This window comes from Formica exsecta, unplaced genomic scaffold, assembly GCF_003651465.1.
Source record: "Formica exsecta isolate Colony F162 unplaced genomic scaffold, ASM365146v1 scaffold465, whole genome shotgun sequence".
NCBI lineage: Eukaryota > Metazoa > Arthropoda > Insecta > Hymenoptera > Formicidae > Formica > Formica exsecta.
The window spans coordinates 504,292-516,418 of NW_021851887.1; the positions used below are offsets into that span (position 1 = coordinate 504,292).

General features: G+C 37.3%; 2 protein-coding genes across 9 annotated transcripts in view; one reads left to right on the top strand and one right to left on the bottom strand.

The window, feature by feature from the left end:
- Positions 1–12,127, top strand: part of LOC115241062 (UDP-glucuronosyltransferase 2B31-like) — a 403,584-nt gene that overhangs the window by 73,650 nt on the left and 317,807 nt on the right. The window lies entirely within an intron of this gene.
- LOC115241064 (lachesin-like) overlaps positions 809–12,127 on the bottom strand; it is a 293,937-nt gene continuing 282,618 nt past the window's right edge. For all 7 annotated transcript variants that reach the window (XM_029816603.1, XM_029816599.1, XM_029816601.1 and 4 more), the window contains one exon: positions 809–4,614. In XM_029816603.1, coding sequence (XP_029672463.1) covers positions 4,505–4,614 — 110 coding nt within the window. In that variant the 3' untranslated portion in view covers positions 809–4,504. The remainder of the gene's footprint in view (positions 4,615–12,127) is intronic.

The window sequence follows — 12,127 nt, forward strand, 5'->3', positions numbered from 1 at the left end:
ATATTATATATTAACTTTTTCTTTATATTATATTAAATTAATAAAATCAGTCCCATACACATTATTATGCAAATATTCTTCTAAAGAACATCAAGAATTATAAATCAATTATTAAAAATCACGAAAGATATAATTATAATTTTCATTCTATAATAATAGGTTTAATTTATAAAATAAAAAACAGAGATAATATTAGATAATATACTATGTAATAACGAAAGATATGATTACACGCATTAAGTTATCACGTTTTAACGGCAGTCAATTCTTTAACGCGCGTACCAAAATAAAATTTTGCGACGATATATACTCGCGCGAGATGACCGAATAACGTAGGTACATAACTCAATAACGTGAAATGCACCATATATTCCCTATTGCGATATATTCACGGCAAAAAAAAAATGTCGACGTTCTGTATTTAACGACATCCGACCTCGGTTCGCGCGATGAATCGAGCGGTCTGTGAGCCGGGATTGTCGTCCCGCGAACCGTAATGTACCGCTCGAAAAACGCGTCATTCATATATGGTATGCCATTGTTGTCAATCGCGGTGGCAGCGCGTATTGGTAAACCGCCACATTTTCTGCTTATTAATCGTAATATCGCGACGCATGCTCGCGATTAACTCGCCTATGCGTCCAGGGATGAATATGATTATCTGATTATACACTTCTCGGAATCTCAATTTAATATAATTTTAAAGCTTCAAATATATTTTTAAAGAATATATCCCTCTCGCTGTTCTATGTTAATGTTTTGTGATATTTTATATGGCGACCACCAACGATAAATTTTTTTTCTATCAGTGATATCGAGATGTTAGTAATTTTTACGATACGAAACGTCCAAGATGGAAAACTTGTCGCGAATGAAGCTTCAGAGTCGCGAATAAATAATGGAAAACAATTTGTCGTTTAATTCGGATTCAATTTTTATTTTAGATTTTATTTTATAAACATTTTATTTTTTACGCGTTGTTAAGATATCTAATAATAACAATAATATTAATAATAACATTTATAAAATTGCAACACAAATATAAAGATCTCCATTGACAACCTTGACAAAAGTATTTGCGATCAAAATTCTTATACAAGACAAACGCGCGGGCGACTAAAACCAAAGCTTTATTGGCATCTGGATGAATCCGCCCCTGAGCGCATCCTTTTGTAGCAATCGCGGTGATGCATCGCGCGGCCATATCATCTCCGATATACAAATATACATCGGGCTTATGTACGATACGTATGTACGATACATAATCGCGAGTCGCATATATAAGCGCGTGTGCGCGAGTGTAACGACGTTACCGAGCAGTATCTCTGTTACGCCTGGATTGCCGTGGACTGTGGCCGCGCTCACGCATCGCTTAACATAATCCCCCATCCGACCGGGGACTACATAGATTACGGAATGATACCTCCGAAACGCTCTGTACAATTATATCGGCGCGAGATTATATATGTATATTTCGAGGCTCGCGTGTTGCGTTCACGATCGTCGCTTCGCGAGCTTCCCGTGCGGGCATTTCCGGAAGCGGATCGAGATAGAACGGAGCGGTCAAGGTGTATCCTTTTGATATATCCAGAGATCGGTAATCCCTATGAAACAAATTCCGGTGAATCGTGTTACCGAAACGGAGCTGTTGTCCGCGCGCGAGAGAGAGGAAAATATCGGAATGCGCCGGCAGTCACCATCCGTTCTTTTGAACAAGATCGATGGTCCATCTGTGTAAGAAAGGAAGAGAGATATACAGAGACCAGGTTCGTATTGCTAAAAACATTTTTCAAAGAAATGATACACGCCGTTTATATTTAATTGTAAAAAAGCCTTCTTTCGTCTTATGGGTTGTGTTAAGAAGAGACTGTCAAAGTGAATTTTATTAAAGCCAAAATGTAACTTTGCGATTTACATCGCGCTTTCCCTGATTCGCAAGATATATAGCTAAACTTTTCAATTTTTCGCAAACACAAGTCTTGCCGCGAGACTTCTTAAGGTTGCGTAATACTTCGAAGTTTATAATGTCATTTTAAAACTTATCATATAATGCAAATATGTAATTAACAGTGTCTGTCTGTGCAGAAAATATCGTAATTTAAAATTGCTTCTCAAACATAATTTTGTTGAACGAACAAAGTTTATCATGTATGCGTAATGGGGAAAAAAAGAATATATATATAATTGAAATATATGAAATATTATAAATTTGCAAAATTTTAACTGGTTTTGTTTTAGAGCTATTAATAATGGCCGATAACTAGAATAGTAATTAGCATAAGGTACTGGTAAAACGCTGAGGTTTTGATATGTATAATGGCGTATGTAAAGCCTTATGAATGTGAAGAGCGGGAGGTAATTAACCACCGCGTGGAGACTTCCGGTTAGAGAGAAATGTTGCTGCTCAATATATGTATGTGCGCGCGTTCCTTTATATATAAAGTAATTTAATTTCACGCTCGTGTATTAATTCAGTTCTGATCCATTGTACCTGCGATAGAAATCGTGCGCTTGTAATTGTGTAAAACGATTCTCTCGCAGCAATAACCGAGCGAGACCATTTCGTTAACGGACGCACGCAATTATGGCGCCCAGATGAGAATCATAATTTTCATGTAATCAAAAGGAGTCGTATATAAATCGTGAATTATAATTTCAGCTTTTCTTTGAATCTATAAACGGCAGGGTGGTTATTCTATGCTGTAACTTTAATCGAATCAGTGCTGCATGCTATTTAATAGTGGCAGTGGAAGGCAGTATTGAGGTACGCTATACGAGGTAAAATGGAAAAATTTTATGGAACGTTTAATTAGCGAATAATAATGTTCCGACACATGTATGTCATAATTAAAAATTGCCAACAGTGTTTTAGCTTCGAAATATCTATATATATCTTTAAATAAGAGGAGAACATTTAATGAATTATATAATATTCATAAATTTTCATGAAGCAATAATATGTCGTCCACGATAAATCCGGATATTGGAAGTTGATATAAATTTTATTGGACAATAATATATGTCCTGATCTGCAATAAATTTTGTTTTGGTCCATAGGAAACTGACAATTTGCGCGTGATAAAATTTGTACAAAAGCAGCCATCCTATTTTCTTGTCTTTTATATTATTATCTAAAAAACTTATTTCTATAAAATGTCTATATTTTTTTATGTATGTATTACATTTACACGCGATATATATTTATTCATACATATACGATGTGATTCAATATTTAAATTCTAACGAAACATTTTATTTTTTAATTCACTCACAATTTTATTGAAGTTTCTCTATTGCATTTCTTTCAAAAATTTCCAACTTATTCTGCGACATATTTTTATTTTTTTTTCCGCAGAAAAGTCTCGATGATTCCTATGTTATCATCAAGCTTACTATTTCGAAGAGTCATGGCCACTCCCTCGCCATTTTTTACGTGCCATGGCATTAATCAAATTCCCCTTGCTCTCTGGAGAGATCTCTTAGACATTTCCTCATTGCGTGTAACATGTTGGTCTCAAGGTGTGCCGGTTTACACACCGAGAAAACGCATAATTCTTTTGTTTGACTTATGAATTGTTCTTCATGTTACGGAACAACGATCCTTGATTACAGACTTGAGATTACAGAATCAAAGTAATATTTCTCTAGTTAATTTTCATTAAACAAACATTCTTCATAATTTCCATCGTATACATTTCGTGAGACATGTACTGAATATTATGTATATGTTATATTTTAGAAAAATTATCTCGAAAAATCACAAAAACTATCATAAAAAATATGATAGGATATAATGAATTTATCCGAATCTATCATTTCTCCCGATAATTTATCCGAATACATTTCATTTTTTTTTTTAAATCATCTCGAATATTTTCAAATATATTCGGCGTCCAGTAATATTAATATTTAGGATTTATTAATATCACTACTCATCGTCATGTTGATATCAATCGCTCTTTCTAGCTACTCGTTTGAATTTTGAACCTTTGTGAGAAACGCTGATGAAAGCAAAGAGCGATAATCATTCGATCTTGCGCGCAAAAATTTCATACAGATTTCATAGAGAATTATACGACGTCCATAACAAGAATGGAACCTGTCGAGCACAGCCAGGAATTTCACCGTATTATCCTCCGCTTGAGGACCATTTAATAAGAATAAAATTACGTAATACCTTGCTGTCGTCGTGAAAATCTCTCAATCCGATTCGCGATGATCGTACCATTCGGCGAACAGTACATAAAGCGAAATCGGAGTCCGTTCCGGCTCGGAATATATTGGTGTCTGTCGATCGTAAACCAGTTATCCGTTTGCGAGCACAACTTCCTGTTCATCCACGTAACCACTCACATTCCGCGTACTCGCCGCGAATTCCGCAAAAAGCGCGTTCCGTGCAAAAGATACGCGATGATATATTCTAATAGGAACCGGAATTTCTCGGGTTCCTCGTCGTGTCGTCCACGACCCCACTTTAGATTGAACTTCTTTTCCTGCAGACGTCTTAATTCGCCGTCTGGGGTACGTAGGGGGGCATATAGGGCCCGGTGAGAATGTACTGCACCGCCACGACCATCAACTGCGGCGCACTCCATCTGATGATGTATGCGCTTCCTGAAACAGAAATGCATTTCGCGTGTTATTCTCGGCGCGCGTTATGCACGAGGCTTCTACGTGCGCAAATTTATGTATACGGGGTGTCTTCGCGAGATATCTCGCGATATATTTTACCTATGAAACTGTATCTTAAATTAATGTAGAGACAATTTCCTAAGAGATTATCGAGCTATCAATGGTCTTTTAATCAAAAGTATGTAAAAATTTATGGATTCTGGCGAGTTGAGCTTTAAAGCTGCTTACTTCAAGATATCGTCTTATTAAAAAGAAGAAAATGCGCGCAAAACCCGATAAGGATATCTTGCGAGCATACACCCTGTATATTTTAGATGATCCACCTGAGACTGCGACAATTCTTCTTCGCGCAGAGAGAAACGTGGGTGACTCGCTATGGAAATGTCGTTTCGACCGTTTAACATCCTCGCTTCTACATTCATTTTCGCCTATCCACTTTAAGTCGAGAAAACTCTCGAGCTTCTTGCGTCATTTTTCAAAACAGTATCTTCTTTATTGCGAATTCTCGTGCGACAGAAATGTTTCCGCTTTCCACGCTTCGATTTGAATTTCTGATCAGAGACTTCCTCCCCGTCACCATTGAGAATCACCAATATTCCTTATTGATCGTTCCATTTTTGCCATCCGCGTTTCAATATATATAACGACATCTTCAGAAAAATCTATAATTCTATGACTAAAATATCACAAAGACAGAGGAATTTTCTAGCATATCGCTACCGGCTGTTTGTCACATATTGACGCTAAAAAAATCAGAGTCAATATGGAATATTGAATATAACAATAATGATAAAATCGATATCTCTTCTTAGATTGAAATTTTCTTAATTATAAGAGAGTCCATATAACATAAAATTTACTCTGAAAGTGGTGATATTATTGTATAAACCGATAAAATCGTCAACCAAATATGCGGAAATATTAAGGTTCATTAGGTCGATTAGTCAGATATATTTACAAATTATAATGAATTATTCATATTTATTGGAAGTATCATTAGTTCTGTCGTGGGGTTAATAAGTCTCGTATGTGTCATCTATTTTCATTCGAAAACCGAACCAAAATGTCATCTACGCGAATCGTGTACTTGGAAAATATGTTGGCCGTAGAATACGTCGGTGTCACTCGTCGGTACGATTTGCATATCTACCTCTCTACATTCATTTACATGCCGGATGCAGAAAAGACCGTTCCTGCTACCGTCATCATAATATCATAACATTAACGCCGCGTGTATGACGTTAACGCTATTCAGAAAACATATATAATAACTTATCGCGGAATCAGTTGAAAGTGTACTGTAAAATGTATTTTCCAGACTTGTGAATCTCCCCTACGTTAATCTCCCGGTGACTGCAATCGGGCAGTAAAACAAGGAGTGCGATCGCTCGAAGATATATTATTAAGTTGCTAACTAATTTATACCGGGAACGTACTAGTAGAATCAATAGAGTGTTGCTAATAGCCCGCAGCACCAGAGGGAGTTTACGATTAATCAGATTAATCAGCTCGATATGTGTCGTTAATTAATCACGCGCTATATTCCGAATTAGATGCTTCTGACAGATACAGATTTATACTGACAAATAGAATAGCCTATATGAGGTTGTATTTTTAATTGACTATTAAATATTTATTTTCTAATTGAATTAACGATCCAATCCGACTTGCATCGAATGTTCCGCAAGTAGAGTAAATCAAACATTGAAGAATCTCGTTAAAGTACACGCTATAAATATTCACCTTAAATCACCCATATCTTGCTTAAACTCGTTACATTTCGTAAATTTGATTTACACCGCTTTTACAGAGTAAATCGCTCGCTTAATCTCTTAAATCTGACCGTTTTTACACAAAGCTCGTTATCTCGGTAATTACGTACAGGGAGGGTTAAACGGCGGCTAGAAATTGGTCGCGCGAAACTTTAAATCCCAGTTTAGAAATTTTACGGTCTATATTTTCGCGCGATAGCTTTCGACCGGGTTGGCGCCGCCGTTCGTGAGGGAAAACTATATGCATCCCGGCTCCCCCGTCGCTACGAACGAGAAGTGACGAGGGTGCGCGAAGCGGGGTTGAAGGCCTCTGGATAAGCGGGGGAGACCAGGAGTTTCTAACGGAACTTTTCGTCCCAAAATCCCTCGGGTGTGTCTCGAGTGCCATCCCTGATCGTGGCCCCAGTCGAGCGAAACTACAGCCGAGAGATCTCTTTGCTTTTTCGATAGACATGCGCCATCGGGATGCACCGATGCGTTCGTCGGGATATTGCGCAACGCCATCCGGGATTATCCGAAATGCTTTTCGAGTTTCAGACGTAACTCTCGCGCGATTAATCGTAAAGAATCGGTTAGAATCCTTTTGGCCATTTTCGGCTTTGAAGGGACTATTGTATGTATATCCTCGCGCGCACATGCGTCAATATCTTACACGTAAAATTTTACAAGAAGAAAAGTGGGGAAAAAAAAACAAATCAAAACATCATATTTGTTTCAAAATCAAATGTCTGATATTTTTAAATACGCTATTCATAAGTAGAACTGCTAAATTTTACAGACCTACGAGTACATGATGCATATTATAAGAAATAAAGATCACAACATTATACACACAGAAAAATACATACTATATACAAGTAAATATTACTTGTTTCAAGTATTTCATAAGTTCATATATCCGCAAATCTATCATAAGTTCATCATAAGCATCAAATTTATTCAAAATATATTTTGAATCTTAATAAATTTAATATTTCAATCAAGAATATTAAGTTATATAATTGAAAGAAATACATTAAATTTTTCTGATCTAATAAATTTTCTTACATCAAATTAACCATATCTGACTTTTCTTCAATAAAATTTTATAATATTCTTCAAAAGAAAATATTTACTTTTTTTGAGTACATGATAATGAGTATTTCTAAAATTTGTGACAAGTCTATTTTAAGACTATTATTAAGAAAATATTCTTTGTTAAAGATAACTGTTACTTAAAAGAAGTAAAGTAAACTGAGTAATAATTTTACTTAGCAATAGAATAATATTTTTCTGTGTGTATAAAAAAGCACATTTAATGATTCATAAAGTGCCGATTTATCACATGATTACATGTTCACATAACAATTTCAACTTTGGAGAATCGCTTCAAGTGGAAATAAAATAGCAAGTGATGCGTGAAATGTATCTTACACAATACCTATATCAGTTGTCTATACAATATCGACAAATGCTCCCCCGCAAATAATGTTTACATATTCATCCGCAAGCGGGAGAGAGAAAGAGAGTGTCGCATCTATTATCATATGCATCGTTCCCATTGTTACGATACCAAGTCAATAATGTAGTCGGGCTGTTCTTGAAAGCAACCTGCGCGCCACGTGGACAATCTCAAATTGATCCCGGAAAAAGGACGAAAGAGAGACGTTCCCCTCGGACGTTTCCATAAGATTTTATTTACGTTGCCGCCTGATTTATTGTCGATCCGGCGCGGCTCTCACGCATTCACGTTCGTGCGCGCGGCCAACCACTATATTTTCCATACGAATCGTATGGAAGTGCATACCGGGGAAATATATCGGTCGTTGCAACGCGCACCCCGTAGACGCAATGGGAGGGAATGGGATACTACCGCCTACAGCCTTCTATCGTGGACACAGCGCGGTATAACAGATTACTCCCTATCACGTCCAATATGTCAAGCCGCGCGGACGACGAGGAGTCAAGCATTATATTGCAAAATAAAATGGTTCGCGTCCAACGTCCTGGTGAATATACCTATATAACAGCCACGCCGCGCTTCGCCTGATCACTGGTCCGGTGTAAAATATCGCCGGCCGGGAACATGATGCACGTATTATTGGCACTTTCGTCGAAGAATTATGTATTTTTCATATTGCTGCGTGTATTCGCCGTAGAATGCAAAATAAGACTCGGTACGCGAGTCGCTCCATTGTCGCTAACTGGCAGAGGCGAATCTCGAAGATGCGACTAAATCGAAAAGCACGCACCGGTGAATTTTAATGCAGCGCGATATTGACAGGTGTCACATGGCAAGCAAAGAGATTGAATATCTTAAACGATATGGTTTCGGTTACGCGAGGATGATCGATGTGAGCGAAGCTCTATTGTTTCTCAAGCATATTGTTACATTTACAGATAAACTTTTCGTTCCTATCTGCAAATACGAGATGTTTCACGATGGTAGAACGTTTTAGACATTAATTACATTATTATGTTATGTCATTTAAATCCTGATTATATTAGAACGTAAATAACATATATATTATTCAAAAAGTTTATCGTTTCACTTGCTACGAAATATAATTGTATTATGAGTTAATATTCACAAATACAATATTTATGCATACATAATTAATTGTTATACGATATATTTGTTGTTGTTATATTTGCGTAGACACGCGATCATTTTTTATGAAAACAATTCTTGACATAACTTCGTATAACTTTAACTTAACTTCGCGCTACGCTTTCATACGTCGCGTTATCAATCTATTTTTCTCGGCGCCGCTGTTGAACCATCTACTTTAAGAGACGTGCCAGGATTGATATAATGTTCGACGAGTGCGGAAATGAGGTCGAAGGGAATAAGGAGGTTATTGAGTTAGCGGTGTATATCGCGCTAGGAAGAACTCTCTTGGTGAAGTGTCGTGATAGTCTCGGCACATGAAATTTGAGACAGTTAAAGTTATCGTGGCCCATCTTCGCACAACGGCCCGTACATCCACACGTACGGCACATTTCAGGGTTTTGATATAAAAAGGCCATGAAACAAATTTTACGTTAAAAGAGATTCTGTTTTTGAAAGCTAATGGTACTGCAAATTGCAATTGCCGCTTATTAAAATATATATGTTTATGATCAGTGCAAAAGAAACGTAAATTTATTATTTGTTCATTTGTCGCTTTAAAGGTCACGTTGTAATTTGTGCATTCGCATTGCGCGAAATGAATCGTAAATGGAAGTAAGCGAGTAAACAAGCCGCAAGCGACAAGCGGTGGATACAATGACGATAATAAAATTTCGGGGCTAACAGAAACCGGATGGCATTAATTTTCAATTTAATCGTATGCCATTAAATTAACGTTACCCGGCGACAGCGAAACCGTCCGCAAGGGGTTGCTTCGGGTTTCTCAGAACGACGCTCGATCGCGAATTCGCTAAACACGAACGAGGCAAATTCATCTACGTCGCAGATTAAGCCGAGATATCTACGGGTGCTACGTGCAATCGGTGACGTTTTAACGGTTACTCGTGAGATCAAGATATATTCGACTCGTTTCTTCGTCTTTTTCCTTTTCGCATCCCCCAAGGTGTCTTTAGTCTTTTCTTCGACGTGGCGCGTACCTCCTCACGTATCAACTGCGCATTCATTTATCAACCCGGGAACCTTGTCGCTCCCGTTCCGTCCATATCGGCGAGTGTGTATGGGTATACGGCAAGGCTTCTTAAAGACGGCATTTGTATGTGGGTCGACCCCATGTACGCGGAGGTTAAGACCATTTGCGTCTTGGGAAATCGGAGTGAAGATACTCGACAGTTCTAGATTGACCTTTTACAATGGGACCAAATTAATAGAAAGTGAAACGGCGTCTCTTACTTTTGGCACGTTGATATATATATATATACACGAGAATTATGAAAATAACCGTGAAAAAAACTAATATATACTTTGAAATATTAATCGCACGATATTAACAGAAAGTATAGAGCAAAATATCACAAGAATTATAGAATGTAAAGACAAATTCATTTAATAGTAGATAATTATATTTTAAATGCATTATACGGTTTTCTTTTTGTTTATTGTAAATGTTTGTCGAAAATCTCGTGTGCTACCTACAATGCTTCGATACGTTGAATATCGATGTTAACTCGTGGGTACATTTTGCGCATGCAAATAAAATCCAATAATATCGACACGCCGATATGGCGCAAACAATGCAATTAAGTCGTGCCTTAAACGTTAATGTCACTGACAGAAAAATATCGCCGGAAGAACGTATATGTCGTACAATCGAGTAGTTGCGAGTTTATTATGTATGAGATGTCTTACAATTAATCACGTTAGAATTTAATTTCGACATTTCGAATATATTAACGCAAACGACATATATTCCACGCGACGATCGTCAATGGACTATGCGGTTGTACCTTAACAAATTCCATTCGTGATCATTTGTAATGAGGAAGACTAATACCCCTTGGGCTCATGCGTTGGCCGCACGTTCATTCATCACGCGCACAACACGGCCGTATGGGTGATTAAGTGTAGCATTTGTACAACATAAGCGGCCCACATTATGATTAGAAAGAACAAATGTTCCCACCTGTTTAATAGCTCTGCATATTCTTGAATAAACTTGGACTGTTTTGCCTCGTCCAAATAACTGCGAGCAGTATATCAGAGTCAAATTGTAATATTTTACATATATTTTTTCTTGGGGGAAAAATATGTTTTTGATATATTTATAAATCTTTTCCACAATAAAATATATCCGATATTTGTATAATTTATATTTAGAAAATATATATTTCTCGCACAAATACGAACATAGGTTTACATCGTTACAAATTTAAACTCAAATTTAATAATTCTGTCGTTTATAAATTTCATAGATCGAAAATATTTTATTCATTTAGAAATAAAGTGTATATCGAATCCACACTAGCAGAAAGAAACGCGCCGGACTGATAAAAATATTTTCATTTTTTTCGACTTGCCACTCTCGTGTACCCAGTCGCGTGTCAAGAATCGGCAGGCAGGCGACGTCGTCGTGCTCGCAAAGCGAATCGAGGCGAACCGGAAAATTTCATGGCGGTGTTTTTTCGCGTCCTTGATCGCCACTTTGATGCCGGAAAAAAAAAAGAAGATCCCGCGGCGGAAAAGCATTTTTCCGCCTTGTTGAGGGCAGCAAACTTGAGCGAGAGGCAGAACGTGGTAGACGCTGGGGGAGGGGGGGAGGGAAGGAAAATGTAGACGGGCCGAACACAACGCCACAAGGAAGAGGGTAAATCGTCGTCGCATGCATGTTTCTACACTCGCTTCACGCTGCGATTATTCGCGAAGTGCACTTAGCTAGGAACGAACGAACGAATGGACATAGAATGAGCAGGCCTGCACTTTTATACCACTCAACTGCCTTCTACGAAGGCTAAACAATCGACGTACTATTCTCGTGTACAAAATACCGCGTTATAATGCATTCGTATGTAAGCTAAAAAATGTGTTTTTCTTTCTTCTTTCATATTCAGGTTACTATTTACATACATGATTGAGAGAAGAGGCTTTCCACAAATTCTGAAATTTTTAGGTAATTTTAATTTTAATTTTTCCTTAATATATTCAGACAAATGATTTTTATCTTAATTATCATCAAGAGAGAAATGCTATTACAATAAAATGAGCGATCTGTCTGACCATATCGTATCATCGTCTACTATCTATCTATATTCTAAAGAGCGTCGTTTATAATGAGAAA